Genomic DNA, 20,644 nt, shown 5'->3' on the forward strand with positions numbered 1-20,644 from the left:
AATATCGCAATGCTCATCCTCTCCCGTTATACTCACCCTCCGGACGCGGTCCCTGGCAGCTTCTCCGATGTGATGGTCTCCGACGCTGGCAGCTTGTTCCTGTGTTCAGCGGTCACTTGTACCGCTCATTAAAGTAATGAATATGCGCTCCACCCATACGGGAGTGGGGTCGCGTCTATATTCATTAATGAGCGGTACCACGGGACCACTGAACACAGAAAGAGCTGCGGGCGCTGGAGAAGCAGGGACATGCAGAGACGAGCCGGGAGCAGGCGAGTATGATGTGACAGCTGCCGCCCCCCTTCCCCGCCAACCCCCTGGGACAATGACTTGAGTATAAGCCGAGGGGCACTTTCAGCCTAGGAAAAAAAAAAAAAAAAAAAGGCTGAAAATCTCGGCTTATACTCGAGTATAAATGGTAATTCCTTTTAGGTTCAATTACCCCTGTATGGGCTGCCGTGCTGGATGCACTTTTAAAAAACGTTACACTTTTATGCTAAACTGCATTAAGTGTCTACAATGCGGAAGTGGTTAATGGCATTGTCACCAAATATTTTCAGAAAATATATAGGGTCATTGGTATAATATTATTTATAATGTACATTTTAAAAAACTGAAATTTGTGCCAACAGTGAAAGTTAATTCAGACTACCAATCTATAGTACTGGCAAAGCTGTGAGGTGAACCTAAATCCAAGAGGTATGGCTGGTTTCACATTTGCGTTTGAGTCCACAGCGTATCATCCACTAACGCAGCGTTTTTTTACTCGCATCAGCTTACCAATGATGGCAAAAAAAAAATAATAAAAAAATCACAGTGTTTGCATGCGTTTTACATGCATTTGCGCTTTTTATGCACATGCGCTTGATATTTCCAGGAGAGCGTGTCTAAATCAGTTCCTGGACACGCGCAGTCCAAAGTACGCAAGCGCATCGAACGCATGCATATGCAAACATGCGTATGCATGCGTTCCCATAGACAGTAATCCATTTTTTATAATGCACGCCTGCGCATATTTCATGGAAATTTGCCGCCTCAAAAAATTCCAACATGTTGAGTTAGCTGCGCCCCGCCGCACCGCGCAAAAAAGCTTGCAAGCAAACGCGGGCGAACACATGCACCTGCGTCTACAATGTTAAAGATAGGAAATCAAGATGCATGCGGATGTGTGCGTCAAACGCTGCGGACACAACCGCAAATGTGAAACCAGCCTAAAGTCTCGTCTTGTGGGGAGAGACAATGCTTATGAAGCATTACTTAGCTTATAAGTCCCCTTATGGCAGACTTGGCACTCTCCACAAGGAGAACCTTTGCCCCTTAGATACACCTGCCAGAAGCCTGTCATCTAGCCAAATCAGCACTCTTGCTTTGGAATAATGAGGGGCAAACACCCCCAAACACGTGTCTGCTGATGGAGTGCCTGTTTTGACTTATTAGTGATAGCTAACGTGCTCGGATAAGGTGTAGCACCTGCATGTCTCGACAACTGCAACACATGCAGCCGTAGGGACTCGAGCATGTCAAAGACACATATCGTGAACATGGTAAAAAAAAAAATAAAAAAATGTGGAATTGAACTTTGTTTGGAATTTCAACGCACTTGGAATTTCTTTTTCTGCTTCCCAGTGAATCATGCGATTCAATAAATTATGTTATTCAAAACAAGCCCTCGTATGAATATGTGGACAGAAAAATAAAAAAGGTATGGATCTTTGAGGGGAAAAAAAAAAAAAGGAAAATTGCCTGAGGATGAAGGGGTCAACACTGACTTTAGGATTGCTACATCCAACTGGTAGCACTATAGTTCTTCCTCTTTAACCCCTTAATGACAGCCAATACGTCTTTTAACTGACCTGATATAAGAGAATAGCCTCCCCATACAGGTGACAATGCAGCAGCTGTCGGCTGTACACTATAGCTGACAACTTGCTGCATCAGCCACGATCAGTGTTTGCACCGTCCAAATCTGTTTAACCCCTTAGATGCTGCTGTCAATAGTGACTATATCATGTAAATGGTTAACAGAGTGTGAGGGCTTCCTCTTTATCCAAATTGGTGCCCTCAGATCATGATTTTGTGGTCCTGATGTTTGCGATGGCAATTCATGACCAAATAGCGGCCTTAGAGTCTGACAGCTGTAATAATCTGTTCAGAAGTTAGTGACATTTAGGTGGTAAAAATACACATTTTCATTTCTGTCATACCACTTTGCATTAATTCCTGTAAAGCACCTGAAGAGTTAATAAACTACCTGACAGCAGTTTTCAATACGTTAGGGGGTGCTGTTTTTAAAATGGTATCACGTTTGGGGGGTTTCCCAATATATGAGACCCCTAAAGTCACTTCAAACATGGATAGGTCCCTAAAAAAATAAATTTTGTACATTTCCTTGAACAAATGAAAAATTACTGCTACATTTATAAACTTCCTAAAATGCTAACAAAATAAAATAACATTTTACAAATGGTGATAGTGTAAAGCCGACATGTGGGAATTGTTATTTAATAATGGTTTGCTGGGGTATGACCATCTGGATTAAAGGGATAATCATTCAAATTTTGAAAATTGCTAATTTTTTAACATTTTTCTCAAATTTTTGATATTTTTTTATAAATAAACACAAAACATATTGATCTAAATTTAACCCCTTCATGACCCAGCCTATTTTGGCCTTAATGACCTTGCCATTTTTTGCAATTCTGACCATTCTTTATGAGGTAATAACTCAGGAACGCTTCAACGGATCCTAGCGATTCTGAGATTGTTTTTTCGTGACATATTGGGCTTCATGTTAGTGGTAAATTTAGGTCGATAATTTCTGAGTTTATTTGTGAAAAAAACGGAAATTTGGCGAAAATTTTGAAAATTTCGCAATTTTCACATTTTGAATTTTTATTCTGTTAAACCAGAGAGTTATGTGACACAAAATAGTTAATAAATAACGTTTCCCACATGTCTACTTTACATCAGCACAATTTTGGAAACAAATTTTTTTTTTGCTAGGAAGTTATAAGGGTTAAAATTTGACCAGTGATTTCTCATTTTTACAACAAAATTTACAAAACCATTTTTTTTAGGGACCACCTCACATTTGAAGTCATTTTGAGGGTTCTATATGGCTGAAAATACCCAAAAGTGACACCATTCTAAAAACTGCACCCCTCAAGGTGCTCAAAACCACATTCAAGAAGTTTATTAACCCTTCAGGTGTTTCACAGCAGCAGAAGCAACATGGAAGTAAAAAATGAACATTTAACTTTTTAGTCACAAAAATGATCTTTTAGCAACAATTTTTTTATTTTCCCAAGGGTAAAAGGAGAAACTGGACCACGGACGTTGTTGTCCAATTTGTCCTGAGTACGCTGATACCTCATATGTGGGGGTAAACCACTGTTTGGGCGCACGGCAGGGCTCGGAAGGGAAGGAGCGCCATTTGACTTTTTGAATGAAAAATTGGCTCCAATCTTTAGCGGACACCATGTCGCGTTTGGAGAGCCCCCGTGTGCCTAAACATTGGAGCTCCCCCACAAGTGACCCCATTTTGGAAACTAGACCCCCCAAGGAACTTATCTAGAAGCATAGTGAGCACTTTAAACCCCCAGGTGCTTCACAAATTGATCCGTAAAAATGAAAAAGTACTTTTTTTTTCACACAATTTCTTTTAGCCTCAATTCTTTCATTTTCACATGGGCAACAGGATAAAATGGATCCTAAAATTTGTTGGGCAATTTCTCCTGAGTACGCCGATACCTCATATGTGGGGGTAAACCACTGTTTGGGTGCACGGCAAGGCTCGGAAGGGGAGGCGTGCCATTTGACTTTTTGAATGGAAAATTAGCTCCAATCGTTAGCGGACACCATGTCGCGTTTGGAGAGCCCCTGTGTGCCTAAACATTGGAGATCCCCTTACAAGTGACCCCATTTTGGAAACTAGACCCCCCAAGGAACTTATCTAGATGCATAGTGAGCACTTATAACCCCCAGGTGCTTCACAGAAGTTTATAACGCAGAGCCGTGAAAATAAAAAATAATTTTTCTTTCCTCAAAAATGATTTTTAGCCCAGAATTTTTTATTTTCCCAAGGGTAATAGGAGAAATTGGACCCCAAATGTTGTTGTCCAGTTTGTCCTGAGTACGATGATACCCCATATGTGGGGGTAAACCACTGTTTGGGTGCACGGCAAGGCTCGGAAGGGGAGGCGTGCCATTTGACTTTTTGAATGGAAAATTAGCTCTAATCGTTAGCAGACACCATGTCGCGTTTGGAGAGCCCCTGTGTGCCTAAACATTGGAGATCCCCTTACAAGTGACCCCATTTTGGAAACTAGACCCCCCAAGGAACTTATCTAGATGCATAGTGAGCACTTATAACCCCCAGGTGCTTCACAGAAGTTTATAACGCAGAGCCGTGAAAATAAAAAATAATTTTTCTTTCCTCAAAAATGATTTTTAGCCCAGAATTTTTTATTTTCCCAAGGGTAATAGGAGAAATTGGACCCCAAATGTTGTTGTCCAGTTTGTCCTGAGTACGATGATACCCCATATGTGGGGGTAAACCACTGTTTGGGTGCACGGCAAGGCTCGGAAGGGGAGGCGTGCCATTTGACTTTTTGAATGGAAAATTAGCTCCAATCGTTAGCGGACACCATGTCGCGTTTGGAGAGCCCGTGTGCCTAAACATTGGAGATCCCCTTACAAGTGACCCCATTTTGGAAACTAGACCTCCCAAGGAACTAATCTAGATGTGTGGTGAGCACTTTGAACCCCCAAGTGCTTCACAGAAGTTTATAACGCAGAGCCGTGAAAATAATAAATGTGTTTCCTTTCCTCAAAAATATTTTTTTAGCCCAGAATTTTTTATTTTTGCAAGAGTAACAGGAGAAATTGGACCCAAAAGTTGTTGTCCAGTTTCTCCTGAGTACGCTGATACCCCATATATGGGGGTAAACCACTGTTTGGGCACATGCCGGGGCTCGGAAGGGAAGTAGTGACGTTTTGGAATGCAGACTTTGATGGAATGGTCTGCGGGCATCATGTTACGTTTGCAGAGCCCCTGATATGCCTAAACAGTAGAAACCCCCCACAAGTGACCCCATTTTGGAAACTAGACCCCCCAAGGAACTTATCTAGATGTGTGGTGAGCACGTTCAACCCCCAAGTGCTTCACAGAAGTTTACAACGCAGAGCAATGAAAATAAAAAATCATTTTTCTTTCCTTAAAAAAGATGTTTTAGCAAGCAATTTTTTATTTTCACAAGGGTAACAGGAGAAATTGGGCCCCAATATTTGTTGCCCAGTTTGTTGTGAGTGTGCTGGTACCCCATATGTGGGGGTAAACCACTGTTTGGGCACACGTCAGGGCTCGGAAGGGAAGTAGTGACATTTGAAATGCAGACTTTGATGGAATGGTCTGCGGGCATCACGTTGCATTTGCAGAGCCCCTGATGTGCCTAAACATTAGAAACACCCCACAAGTGACCCCATTTTGGAAACTAGACCCCCGAAGGAACTTATCTAGATGTGTGGTGAGCACTTTCAACCCCCAAGTGCTTCACAGAAGTTTATAACGCAGAGCCGTGAAAATAAAAAATAATTGTTCTTTCCTCAAAAATTATGTTTTAGCAAGTAATTTTTTATTTTTGCAAGGGTAACAGGAGAAATTGGACCCCAACAGTTGTTGCCCAGTTTGTCCTGAGTACGCTGGTACCCCAAATGTGGGGGTAAACCACTGTTTGGGCGCACGTCGGGGCTTGGAAGGGAGGGAGCACCATTTGACTTTTTGAACGCAAGATTGGCTGGAATCAATGGTGGCGCCATGTTGCGTTTGGAGACCCCTGATGTGCCTAAACAGTGGAAACCCCTCAATTCTAACTTCAACACTAACCCCAACACACCCCTAATCCTAATGCCAACTGTAGCCATAACCCTAATCACAACCCTAACCCCAACACACCCCTAACTACAACCCTAACCGCAACACACCCGTAACCCTAATTCCAAACCTAATCCTAACCCTAATCCCAACCACAACCCTAATCCCAACCCTAACCACAACTGTAACCCCAACGCACCCCTAACCCTATCCGTAACCCTAACCACAAGCCTAATCTTAACCCTATTTCCAACCCTAGCCCTAATTCCAACCCTAACCCTAAGGCTATGTGCCCACGTTGGGGATTCGTGTGAGATTTTTCCGCACGATTTTTGAAAAATCTGCAGGTAAAAGGCACTGCGTTTTACCTGCGGATTTACAGCAGATTTCCAGTGTTTTTTTGTGCGGATTTCACCTGCGGATTCCTATTGAGGAACAGGTGTAAAACGCTGCGGAATCCGCACAAAGAATTGACATGCTGCGGAAAATACAACGCAGCGTTTCTGCACGGAATTTTCCGCACCATGGGCACAGCGGATTTGGTTTTCCTTAGGTGTACATGGTACTGTAAACCTGATGGAAAACTGCTTCGAATTCGCAGCGGCCAATCCGCTGCGGATCCGCGGCCAATCCGCTGCGGATCCGCAGCCAAATCCGCACTGTGTGCACATGCCATAACTCTAACCCTACACCCCTACCCCTAACCCTACCCCTAGTTCTAACCCTATTTCTAACCCTAACCCTAGTGGAAAAAGAAAAAAAAATATTTTCTTTATTTTATTATTGTCCCTACCTATGGGGGTGATAAAGGGGGGGGTTTATTTATTATTTTTTTTATTTTGATCGCTGTGATAGATAGATAGAACCTACCACAGCGATCAAAATGTACTTTGTAATGAATCTGCCGGCTGGCAGATTCGGCGGGCGCACTGAGCATGCGCCCGCCATTTTGGAAGATGGCGGCGCCCATGGAGGAGGCGGACGGGCACCGGGAGCCTCGGTAAGTATAAGGGGGGAGATCGGGGCACGGGGGGGGCGTCGGAGCACGGGGGGGTGACATAGGAGCACGGGGGGAGCGGACAGGAGGACGGGGGAGCGGAGCACAGGACGGAGGGGACTACGGGACAGATCGGTGGCTTGGGGGGGCGATCGGTGGCTTGGGGGGCGATCGGTGGGGGGGGTCACTTCAGTATTTCCAGCCATGGCCGATGATATTGCAGCATCGGCCATGGCTGGATCGTAATATTTCACCAGTTTTTTAGGTGAAATATTACAAATCGCTCTGATTGGCAGTTTCACTTTCAACAGCCAATCAGAGCGATCGTAGCCACGGGGGGGGGGGGGGATCGTAGCCACCCCCCCTGGGCTGAAGTACCACTCCCCCTGTCCCTGCAGAACGGGTGAAATCGGAGTTAACCCTTTCACCCGCTCTGCAGCGACGCGATCATTCCATGACGCCACATAGGCGTCATGGGTCGGATTGGCACAGGTTTTCATGACGCCTACGTGGCGTCAAAGGTCGGGAAGGGGTTAACATTATCATAAAGTATAATGTGTCACGAAAAAATAATCTCAAAATCACAGGGATTTGTTGAAGCGTTGCAGAGTTATTACCACATAAAGTGACACATTTACATGTCCAAAAATGTAATACTTGATGCAGTAATACTGTTCACCACTAGATGTCGATGTTTGACTGCAATGTATGAACTTATTCTTTTCCTACCTGCCCTGCAACAATGATTACACCACAGGTCACACTGCTGTGCAACAAGCAAGTGTATGCCCAACTCCATCCATGGGAACTAAATATTAGTATCCTTTTCTTCCATCCATTAATACATAAATAAAATTAATCCAAGAAAATCCAAAATTGCTGCTTTGCATGAAAGCTACTTAACCAAGCCTTGCATTAAAATAGCAGATGTCTGCAGATTTAATTGATACATTCTTCCCAGATCTCTCTTGTATAAACCTGGGCTCTCTCATGATATGTGCACAAGATGTCATGTTCAGGCAGGTCCGCTCTGAAAACCCTCCTGGAAATAGCAATTCAAAACTGCTAAAAAGAAAGAACACGCGCGCTGCAATGTCAAAGCGACTTGCCGTTTATATGTCACATCTTTTTTCGTTTCCTCCAATCTTGTCACACTTCTAAAGCCACAACATGATTAAAGGAAGTGACCTGAATGGTCTTCTGGCGGCTTCACTGATGAGTATTTTACTTGAATAACTTGGCGGGTTTGCCAGGGTTTAAAAACTGTTGTATGCTCATACCCCAAGGATATATCGGACATACAGCCTTTACATAGGAACCATTCATGGAAACTTCAAATGTGAGACCAAAGAAAAAAAGTTTACCTTTTTGGAGACTGGATCCGTGAAATCATCCTCCATGTTTGAAAATCTGGGCTAGTGCAGTATTCCCGCAAGTCTTCAAGTGCTTTCTTGGTTTCCTCTTCCCCCTGCCGTCTGTATTCTTCTTCTGACAGCAGACGCGGTGGAGCAGGTTTGTTTCTGGATTTAACGATGGTCCTAAACATTAACAAATAAGATAATTTGCAAATAATTATCCAGTCTCTGCTGGGCTGAGGGGCATTAAATGAGAATTTACACATACTGGGGGGCAGGTTTATAAATGCTGCCTAGGTCTATGACCGTTCACACAGACTAGACAGTTAAGACGCAATTACACAAAAATGTCAGCGAGTAATATTGTAGGCACTTCATAAACAGCTATAAACAAAAAACTAAATTTGAACCAAAATCATAAAGGATCAAATAGAGAAGAGATCCAATGACAAATCCTAAGAGGTGGCAACCAAAAGACAAGGATGGAATATAAGTAATAAGATAAGAGTGGTATTACATTCCAGTTCCTTGCAATGCAGCAGATAGCTAACAAGGAAAAAATAAATTATATATGAAGGATGATTTGGGGATTGTGTACTAAACTCTCAATAGTGTGGAAAAGTCTCCAAATACTGTAGCTAGATAAAAGGAGCAGTGCAGGAGTCCAATCAGGTAATGTATACAACTGCAGAATGGAGATAAATAAAGTATAGGGGGGCAAAGCACTGAGATAGATAGATAGATAGATAGATAGATAGATAGATAGATAGATAGATAGATAGATAGATAGATAGACGTGACTGAGTATGTATGGTATATATGTGTGCAAGAAGGAAAATGGGCCGAAGCAAAAGTTTGGTCACCTTTGGAGATTTGTGTGCTGTGCTCAGACATTGATTTGCCTTTTAGGGTTATGGTTTGTTCACCATCATCGTTAGGAAAGGTTACGTGATGCAAATTTCCAAGCCTTATAAAAACCCAGCTTCATCTAACCTTGTGCCAAAAACCAGCAGCCATGGGTTCTTTTAAGCAGCTATCTAGCACTCTGAAAATGATGGAGGTCCACAAAGCAGGAGAAGGCTATAAAAAGATAGCAAAGAGTTATCAAGTTGCCCCTTCCGCAGTTCAAAATGTAATTAAGAAGTGGCAGTTAACAGGAACAATGGAGGCGAAGATAAGGTATGGAAGACCAAGCAAAATTTCAGTGAGAGCTGCTCGTATGATTTTTAGAGAGGAAAATCAGAACCCCCATATTACTGCAAAAGACCTTCAGAAAGATTTTGCAGACTCTGGAGTCGTGGTACATTGTTCTACTGTTCAGAGGCAAATGCACAAATATGGCGTTCATGAGAGTCATCAGAAGAAAACCTATGCTGTGTCCTCACCATAAAATTCAGCGTCAGAAGTATGTAAAGGAATATCTAAACAAGCCTGATGTTGGAAACAAGTGCTGTGGACTGATTTGGTTAAAATGGAAGTATTTGGCCACAATGATCAAAAAGGTATGTATGGAAAAAAAAAAAAGGCACAGAATATCAGGAAAAGAACATCTTGACAACCATTAAGCATGGGGTGGATCAATCATGCTTTGGGATTGTGCTGCAGCCAATGCACACACATTACATCGCCCCACGCCTTCTAATTTGGAGGAACCGGGGATGCAGACAAGTAGGAGGTTTGCAGGGCTCTAGTCTGGCATCCACAAACTATTGACGGGATCGATGGAACAAGATCCATCAAATCGCTATGCTCAACTCTTAACAACAACCAGCCAGTGTTTTCAGTTTTAAAGGGCATCACCAGGGAAACATAACGTCACCCAGATAATGTACTTAAGGATCTAAGAACAATCTACAGACTTGGGACAGATATTTCTGGTAAAGTTGGCGTTTATGATATAGCCAGTCTATGTTTGCTTGATTGGAGGAGGACAGAACTATTATTTATTGTGCACTGAAACTACAACTACTGCCCAATTCTTGGAATTTGTTTTTTGGGCATAAAAAAAAGCACCAGAGAGTACAAGCATTTCTGATTTTTTTTAATGGCACTTGGAAAAGGCAATAGAAAGGTTGCTGTATTTAACCCCCTCTCCCCCCACAAAAAATTTAAATCTTCATAATATATGTACCCCAAATTGGTTGCTATAAAGAGTGCAACTTGTTCTGCAAAATACAAGGCCTCACAGAGTGGTAACAGAATGTAAAATAAGCTATGACAGTTGGAGGGGGAGAAATTTAAAATTTCTGGCTAAAATTTGTTACTGGAAGTTAAAAAAAACTAAAACAAGCAAACAAAAAAACGCTTTATTCCAAAAATATGAAAAAAAACACAAAACACTTTTTCCCGTATTTTCAGAATAAAGGTTTTTTTTGTTTTTTTTAACCCCTTTACCCCCCAAGGGTGGTTTGCACGTTAATGACCGGGGTTATAACTCTGGAACGCTTCAACGGATCCCAGTGATTTTGACATGGTTTTCTCGTGACATATTGTACTTCATGTTAATGGTAAAATTTATTTGATATTACCTGCGTTTAATTGTGAAAAAAACGGAAATTTGGCGAAAATTTTGAAAATGTCGCAATTTTCCAACTTTGAATTTTTATGCCCTTAAATCACAGATATATCACACAAAATACTTACTAAGTAACATTTCCCACATGTCTACTTTACATCAGCACAATTTTGGAACCAAAATTTATTTTGTTAGGGAGTTAAGGGTTAAAAGTTGACCAGCAATTTCTCATTTTTACAACACCATTTTTTTTAGGGACCACAATCACATTTGAAGTCACTTTGAGGGATCTATATCATAGAAAATAACCAAGTGTGACACCATTCTAAAAACTGCACCCCCCAAGGTGCTCAAAACCACATTCAAGAAGTTTATTAACCCTTCAGGTATTTCAAAGGAATTTTTGGAATGTTTAAATAAAAATGAACATTTAACTTTTTTTCACACAAAATTTAATTTAGCTCTAATTTGTTTTATTTTACCAAGAGTAACAGGAGACATTGGACCCCAAAGGTTGTTGTACAATTTGTTCTGAGTATGCTGATACCCCATATATGGGGGTAAACCACTGTTTGGGCGCATGGCAGAGCTCGGAAGGGAAGGAGCGCCATTTGACTTTCCAATGCAAAATTGACTGGAATTGAGATGGGACGCCATGTTGCGTTGGAGAGCCCGATGTGCCTAAACATTGAAACCCCCAAGTGACACCATTTTGGAAAGTAGACCCCCTAAGGAACCTATCTAGATGTGTGGTGAGCACTTTGAATCTCCAAGTGTTTCACTACAGTTTATAACGCAGTGTCGTGAAAATAAAAATTCTTTTTTTAGCCCCTAGTTTTGTATTTTCCGAAGGGTAACAGGAGAAATTGGACCCCAGAAGTTGTTGTCCAATTTGTCCCGAGTACGCTGATACCCCATATGTTGGGGTAAACCCCTGTTTGGGCGCACGGGAGAGCTCGGAAGGGAAGGAGCACTGTTTTACTTTTTCAACGCAGAATTGGCTGGAATTGAGATCGGACGCCATGTCGCATTTGGAGAGCCCCTGATGTGCCTAAACAATAGAAACCCCCCCAATTCTAACTGAAACCCTAACCCAAACACACCCCTAACCCTAATCCCAACCCTAACCCCAACCATAATTGTAATCCAAACCCTAACTCTAGCCCTAACCACAACTTTAGCCCCAACCCAATCAAAATGGGAAAATGGAAATAAATACATTTTTTAAAATTTTATTAATTTTCCCTAACTAAGCGGGTGATGAAGGGGGTTTAAGCCATTTCGCAGTTGCCGTCAACAGCCTTTTTCATGTTCTCTGTTTTGTTTTTAATTCACGGTGTGGGGTATAGGACTCCCTAGTTATAGGATTGGTCTATGTTTAGCCCTTAGGGGACCTTCAGCTTATCAATGTGTGGGTAGAGGGGCCCAACGGCTAGATCAGGGTATCCCAGGGACAGCCAAAGCGGAGCGGGGGCGCCAACCCCCGCAGTTAGGCAGATCTCAGCATAGACGTAAAACAGGGTATGCACAGTTCCCCACACTAGTTTTTCACGGTGTGTTTGTTCTAAATACAGTCTCATCCTAATTATATGTTAAAAACCAGATTAAAAGAACCAATATTTTTACCACCTATTTATACATGTAACACTTTTTTTTCTATTATATCAGTAAACATGTAATTTATGAAGTGTTCAAGAAGAATAGTACAGTAGTTAAATCCTTGTTTTATAAAATATGAACTAATCAAACAATTAATAGTGCGTTTTTACACTGGCCTTTTATCATCAATGTGTCCCTTCTAGTGGGTGAAATGTAATCTTGTCCATAAGCGCTCACTAGCAATGGCCATTTCCTTTTGTGTCAGAGTATGTGCAGCCTGTCATGGTGTTCGGATCCACCCAAGTCAATATCTGATTTTTGTAACTTTACCAATGTCTGGTTTTCTTGGATACACAAAGGATGGCGCTGGACCAGAAGGTGCAGAAAAGTCACTTCTACGTCTTCATTTTCACAATCTTTGGAGAGTCTAGTAGCCCCCAGCGCCGATCATATTCACAGATCACATAACCAGTTCTGTCATCCATTGCCGATCTTGTGCCGCCTTCTACCACTTCATCGACTTCACTCTCTTTGTTGGATGAAAAATCCTTGTTTTTATTTCTGTTTCACTACATGGGATGACAGTGTGGTATTGCTGAGTCCCCTTTCTGCTTCCTGTAACCGATGTTCTCACAATCTCTCCTCCTCTTCGTAGTCCTGGTTTGTACAATACATGAACTGGATGTTAAGAATATTTTTCTCCCTCCATTTGAGGAGTTGCATCGGTGTTAAGATTTGGTGTGAACACGGCCTCTGGAGGCTCGAGCTGCCGGCCTGTCATCTGCTCTGCAGTCACTGTCTACCCCTGCTCATTCTCAGTCCTAACAAAGCTTCTCCTCTGTCCTCTCCTGCTTCTAAGCTGTAACATAATAAAACAATACAGTAATATCTAAAAATCATGGATTATTTAGTAAATATGGACCCCACAATGTTAGACCACAGGCTGAACAGATCTGAAATCAAGATTTTTGATCTGACACTAATAGTTTTATTTTTATTTTTTAAAATATGATCCCATCACGATCCCAGCTTGTATTTTGGTACATATGTGGCTAGGAGCATAGCAGGCCCAAGTGCAGTTTTTGAAATTTTTAAATTAAATGTTTTTTTTCGGAAATGCGTTTAAAAGTTTTGCGCTTGCGTTCGCATAGGTAAAATATTATCAAAGATACTCTTGTGACATATCTGGTGAAAGCCTGTACAGTTCTGAGTAGACTGGTGTTTATTTTCTCTCTCTATCTTTTTTCCAGCCTGAGTTATGGGGAGAAATGTAAAGGCAGGCAACACCGAAATTCACACTTTTTCCGAACTTTGAAAATCCAAAAAAAAATTAAAAAAAAAAAAATATAGAATTTTTTTTTCTTCACATTTTGCATTCTCTGACACACTATTACCAAATAACAAAATCTCAAAAGAATTAAAAATATAGTGGTTAAAATTATTGGTTCACTTGACATGGAATGACCCAAAAGGTAACATTCAGAATGACACTAGTGCCAAGATAGTTATGTAGAACTAGACCGTGCCAACATATGAGCACATGGAAATTGATTTCTTTCACTTACTTGTATAAGGTGTGTATCCACCGCAGCGGGTACTCCATCTGCTTGGTACAAAACGCTACTACGATCATAACCAGCGCCAGATAGCGCACTTGGATGCCGATGTACATCAGCAGCAATCCGATTATTTGTAAAGTCCAGTTCAGCAGGTTTACACTCCGCTCATTTTCCAAAGGTCCATATTTATAGCACACGGCAAAGCTGACAAAGCCCACGATACCCAGATAGCCTAGGAAACAAAAGGAATGTGGGAAGGGGAAAAACTTAAAATTCTTTAAAAAAGTTCCAAAAGGATGATTTTTACCCAATAGTCAAAACACTCAGAGGATGCAATAATCTCAATAGTGTGCAAAAGTTCTAGGTAGGTGGAGAAAAAATACTGTAAAGTAAGAATGCTTTCAAAGGGAGGAATGTTAATTTTTTTTAAGCAATTAACAAAACATATATAGTGAGTGTCTGCTGTAATCGTGCCCAGTCACCAGCTCTGCAGTGCATAAGTACCGAGCCGACTGTCAGTCAGTGCCGGAGTGCGTTTACTAAGCGGTGACTGAAGCCACATAGGCCGCATGACTGACTGAAAGCCAGAGGCTGCCGAGAGGAGCAAAATTCATGCAGATAAAACACCAACGTCTGCAGGTTAATAGGTTTTTTGACACGAGAGATTCCCTTTAACCATTTAGTTGAGGTATCAATCACTGACAGCAGCATTTAAAGAGACTGTCAGTACAGAACGACTGCTCACATTAGGTCCGGCCATTCGGTGCTTCACGGCGGCGCCTATCATTTCTATAAACCTTCCCACTCGCTTGTTTTCCCTCTGCCCCCCCCTCTTTAATTAGCATCTCTGGTTTCATAGAGCCAAAGAGGGGTGAAGTTGGATGGAAGCTAAGAAGGCAGAAAGGAGTATAAAAATCTTTGGCCCCAGCATGAAGCACCGAGCTCCTGTATTTGGTTTGAAAAGTCATTCTGTACTGACACAGTATCATAATAGAAAAGTAATTAAACTATACAGTAAAAGAGAAAAATAAATAGAAACGCCGCCAGGATTGCTGTGTATTTGGTTGCCGCGCCCGTCTCAAAAAATGCAATAAAAATGGATTACACGTCGCTTTGGTCTTGCTGTATTTGTACTGAGCAGGAGAATCAGATTGTTAGCACACTTTTACCACACAATGAACATTGTAATAACAAATAGAGTAGAGCGAATATGTTCAGAAACTATCGCTGAATCTGAATTTGCCATATTTGTGCCGTATGGGTACCCTATTTGTGCCGAACTTATGTTTGACGATCGGTTCCGAACATACTTGGTAATTTCTACTCCCACTGACACCAATGACGTTCAGCGAATATTGCAAATACAATATTCGCTGCCAATCGTAATCCGAACTGAATTTTTAAATATTTGCTCAACTCTAAAAACAAACACCCACAAAAAAAAAAAAAAAAAAAATTTTTTTTTTTTTTTACAATTTCATCTTATTTGGATTTTTCTTACTTATTTTTCTGTACAGTTATGGCCATGAAAGGCAAAAATTATCAGAAGTTAAGATTAAAAAAAAAATATTAAAACGGTCAAGAATTTAGACAGGCCGATCGGCAGTTGATTAATAGCATGTTTAGACAAACCGGTTGCACATAAAATCCTTCTGTGCACACAGGACATGTTCTCAGAAGCACATCCTGTTTACACAAGATCGCTGTGCTACAGAGAACGATTGTTTATACGCTTCAGATGCAATCGCCCAAATGATTAGTAATATCATCCAGTGCACATAGGCTGCCATTAGTATTGGCAGTGCAGGTCCTGTTTATAAAGGATGATGAGCTGCCAAGAACAAAGATGTTTTGTGCAAATCAAATCTTGTTCGGCAGGTGATTGCCTGCCTGTTTACACAGGCCAATAATTGTGAAGTGAGCCTTCCTACGAGCGCTTTTCTCAATTATCGGTCTGTCTAAATGGACCCTGAGTAACTGCGAGTGTGATACAGGCAGGAAATATCCTGACTGACGTGCAACTACAGTTGCTTTTAACGACAATAATAAAACTTTTACATTAAAATATTTACATTAAAAATTGAAGCATTTAGTACAAAGGTAAGGGATTAAAAAAGTGATATGATCTTGTACAGAGTTTACAGCTTCAGAAATAATAAAATACTAGTGTACCTAGTAGATACTGCCAATGCTCTCTGCAGATTTCCTGGAAGTTTTTCAACACCAGTTGGATAATATATAGTGAGAAGGACCAACCTCCGACTAGTAACATATAGAAAGGGCTTTTCTGGAGCAAAAGCAAAAAAGTTCAGTTAGAATATTCTTCATAACAACCCTAAAGTTACGTATAAACTGTACACATACAATGGAAATGTAAGCGATGATGTAAAGACAAAGATTAACTGATCATGTTTTATCTACGAGAAACTTCAAGCTAGAATTAGAATGAGCTTTAATTTCAAAGGAGCAATAGACCCCGTTTCCTTATGTTTTGCAGCTAGCTACATTTAGCTTCTCCAATACTCACGGCAGGCAGTCCTAGTTTTCACTAGCTCAACCCTAGCTCACTGAAGCACTGCAGGGCCAGCCGACAGCCAGTGCATGGCTACAGCCGCCGCTCAGTGCTGTAAGGCTGTACCTGTGACAGGCACACCGGGATGACTGAAAGCCAACAGATGAAGAAAGTAATAAAGTTCATTTTATTCTGAGTGACGCGCTTTCAGTAATGTGGATGGGCACCTTTCTAATGCTGTTATCCTGCAGATTAACCCTAAATCTGCAGGTGAATAACATTATCTGACGAAAGAGGTTCCCTTTAAGTCTTTTCGATACAGGCAATGTTGCTGCTGTGTGTGACAAAATGATCAAAATGTTACAAAGGGGCTGATACATTTGTAGCACCTTGAAATATGTCTAGAGAGGTTTCTTTAAATTCTTCAATTGTTACTCTCCCACTTTCCCCATCCCCTACTGATGTGAGGTTAGGCAAAAACTTAACTACTTTTTAAAAAAGTGGTATCCATAAATGACTAGATCCACGCCAAGCATCAAGGCTTGCCCACGTGTCAGTCCAGTTTTACAAACGGACGTCCAAGGAGAATGTGGATTAGAAATATGTCAGAAAGCGGACCAGACATTTTCTAGTAGAATGTGCCAAAAATAGGCACAAATTGACTGATGAAGGTGGGTCTATTTGTGCCTCAATTAACAAGAGAGCATATATCAGTGGCAGAGAGGGATTTTGGTTTAAAGGGAATCGGTCACCTAATTTTGGTCCTATAAGCTGCAGCCACCGCCATCGGGCTTATCTACAGCATTCTGTAATGCTGTAGATAAGCCCCCCCCCCCCGATGTAACCTGAAAGATAAGAACAACAACTTAGATTACACTCACCCAGGGGCGGTCCGGGTCCGATGGGCATCGCAGGTCCGGTCCGGCGCCTCCTATCTTCTTGCGATGATGTGCTCTTCTTGTCTTCACTCCGCTGCTCCGGTGCAGGCGCACTTTGGCCATGTTCACACAGTGCGTTTTTTACCGCGGAACCGCAGCGGTTTTGCCGCTGCGGTTCCGCAGCTTTTTTCCATGCAGGGTACAGTACAATGTACCCTATGGAAAACGGGAACCACTGTGCACACGATCCTGAATTTCCAAAAAAAAGCCGCGCTGAATAGCTGCGGGAAAAAAGAAGGAGCATGTCACTTCTTTGTCCGAAACAGCAGCGGTTCTGCACCCATAGACCTCCATTGTGAGGTCAAACCCGCAGTAAAACCCGCAGATCAAAAATATATCTGCGGGTTTTATTGCGGTTTGTGGTGCAGAACCGCTGCAGCAGGAAGTGCGGGGAAGCGGCCGGAAGTGCGTGGGCGGAAGTGCTTGGGCGGAGAGACATGGAGGCGTACAGTCGCATGGGGATCGTGTCGGCCGTTTGATTGATTGTGTGTGTGTGTGTGTGTGTGTGTGTGTGTGTGTGTGTGTGTGTGTGTGTGTGTGTGTGTGTGTGTGTGTCCCCATGCGACGCTAGTGCCACCATTGTGCTAAGTCGCCGTATGGGACTACTACTCCCATCCGGTATTAGGATGGGAGAGTTGTCCCTGTGTCCGGCACAATTTAACTAACTTAACTTTGTGTAACTTAGCACAATTGTAAAGTTACACAAAACACCTACACACAATACACATACATGACACACAGTACAGTACATACAACACATAACAGAGTATATACTCACCAACAGCACACTTGTAGGCGAAGCCCTCGATCCCCTAGATAAAATCCCAAAATAAAAAATCAAATTCATACTCCCTGTCCGCAGAATCCATAAAACGAGTGTCCCACGCCGATCGGCTGCTCTCCGGCGATACACTGCCAGGAGCGAAGCTCCTAGCAGTGTATCGCGTACTGTTCCGGAGTTCAATGGCTCCAGCGTCTCGGTTAACGGCAGTACAGCTGCGTTGAACTTTCCCACGCAGCACTGCCGTTAAGCGAGAGTGCCGGGGTCAATGACCGCCGGTAAACTCGCTCGCGCATGCGCAGTGACACACCGACAGGAACTATGGCTCCTGTCAGTGTGTTATACGTTATATATATGTGTGATACGTGGCACGTGATACGTGGCACTTAAATACGTGGCACGTGGCACTTAAATACGTGATACGTGGCACTGAAATACGTGATACGTGGCACTGAAATACGTGGCACTTAAATACGTGGCACTTAAATACGTGGCACTGAAATACGTGGCACTGAAATACGTGGCACTGAAATACGTGGCACTGAAATACGTGGCACTGAAATACGTGGCACTGAAATACGTGGCACTGAAATACGTGATACGTGGCAGTTAAATACGTGGCAGTTAAATACGTGGCACTTAAAAACGTGGCACTTAAATACGTGGCACTTAAATACGTGATACGTGGCATTTAAATACGTGATACGTGGCACTTAAATACGTGGCACTTAAATACGTGATACGTGGCACTGAAATACGTGGCACTGAAATACGTGGCACTGAAATACGTGGCACTGAAATACGTGATACGTGGCACTTAAATACGTGGCACTTAAATACGTGGCACTTAAATACGTGGCACTGAAATACGTGGCACTGAAATACGTGGCACTGAAATACGTGGCACTGAAATACGTGGCACTGAAATACGTGATACGTGGCACTTAAATACGTGGCACTGAAATACGTGGCACTGAAATACGTGGCACTTAAATACGTGGCACTGAAATACGTGATACGTGGCACTTAAATACGTGGCACTTAAATACGTGGCACTTAAATACGTGGCACTTAAATACGTGATACGTGGCATTTAAATACGTGATACGTGGCATTTAAATACGTGATACGTGGCACTTAAATACGTGGCACTGAAATACGTGGCACTGAAATACGTGGCACTGAAATACGTGGCACTGAAATACGTGGCACTGAAATACGTGGCACTGAAATACGTGATACGTGGCAGTTAAATACGTGGCAGTTAAATACGTGGCAGTTAAATACGTGGCACTGAAATACGTGATACGTGGCACTTAAATACGTGGCACTTAAATACGTGGCACTTAAATACGTGGCACTTAAATACGTGGCACTTAAATACGTGGCACTTAAATACGTGATACGTGGCATTTAAATACGTGATACGTGGCATTTAAATACGTGATACGTGGCACTTAAATACGTGGCACTGAAATACGTGGCACTGAAATACGTGGCACTGAAATACGTGGCACTGAAATACGTGGCACTGAAATACGTGGCACTGAAATACGTGGCACTGAAATACGTGGCACTGAAATACGTGATACGTGGCAGTTAAATACGTGGCAGTTAAATACGTGGCAGTTAAATACGTGGCAGTTAAATACGTGGCACTGAAATACGTGATACGTGGCACTTAAATACGTGGCACTTAAATACGTGGCACTTAAATACGTGGCACTTAAATACGTGGCACTGAAATACGTGATACGTGGCACTTAAATACGTGGCACTTAAATACGTGGCACTTAAATACGTGGCACTTAAATACGTGGCACTTAAATACGTGGCACTTAAATACGTGGCACTTAAATACGTGGCACTTAAATACGTGGCACTTAAATACGTGGCACTTAAATACGTGGCACTTAAATACGTGGCACTTAAATACGTGGCACTTAAATACGTGGCACTTAAATACGTGGCACTTAAATACGTGGCACTTAAATACGTGGCACTTAGGCTATGTTCACATGTGCGTTGTGCGCCGCAGCGTCGGCGCCGCAACACACAACGCAAACAAAAACGCAGCAAAATGCATGCACAACGCTGCGTTTTGCGCCGCATGCGTCCTTTTTTTGATTGATTTTGGACGCAGCAAAAATGCAACTTGCTACGTCCTCTGCGCCCGGATGCGTGCGCTGCAGTGACGCATGCGGCGCAAAACGCAAGTGCGACGCATGTCCATGCGCCCCCATGTTAAATATAGGGGCGAATGACGCATGCGGCGACGCTGCGGCGCCCGACGCTGACCGCAAATGTGAACGTAGACTTAAATAGCTGGATAGAGCTGGATCCGCGGGCTGTGATCTGGCCTACGCTCAGCACTCTGCGGAGCGCTGTCATTCAAAACACGTCCAACTCATTTTGGTGTTTAGTCCCAAAATGGAGGATGGAAGAAGAAAAGGGTTGGACAAGGAAATAACATTTCTTTTTTTTTTTCCCCCCCCCACTGCAGTTAAAGCTTTATT

The 20,644-nt window shown here is 42.4% G+C and overlaps 1 protein-coding gene across 1 annotated transcript in view; it reads right to left on the reverse strand.

Annotated features, from left to right (window-relative positions):
- NEMP1 (nuclear envelope integral membrane protein 1) overlaps positions 1–20,644 on the reverse strand; it is a 55,342-nt gene that overhangs the window by 9,283 nt on the left and 25,415 nt on the right. The window contains 3 exon segments of the mRNA XM_077297706.1: positions 8,234–8,407; positions 13,904–14,129; positions 16,070–16,184. Coding sequence (XP_077153821.1) covers positions 8,234–8,407; positions 13,904–14,129; positions 16,070–16,184 — 515 coding nt within the window.

Source organism: Ranitomeya variabilis, chromosome 3, assembly GCF_051348905.1.
Source record: "Ranitomeya variabilis isolate aRanVar5 chromosome 3, aRanVar5.hap1, whole genome shotgun sequence".
Taxonomy (NCBI): Eukaryota; Metazoa; Chordata; class Amphibia; order Anura; family Dendrobatidae; genus Ranitomeya; species Ranitomeya variabilis.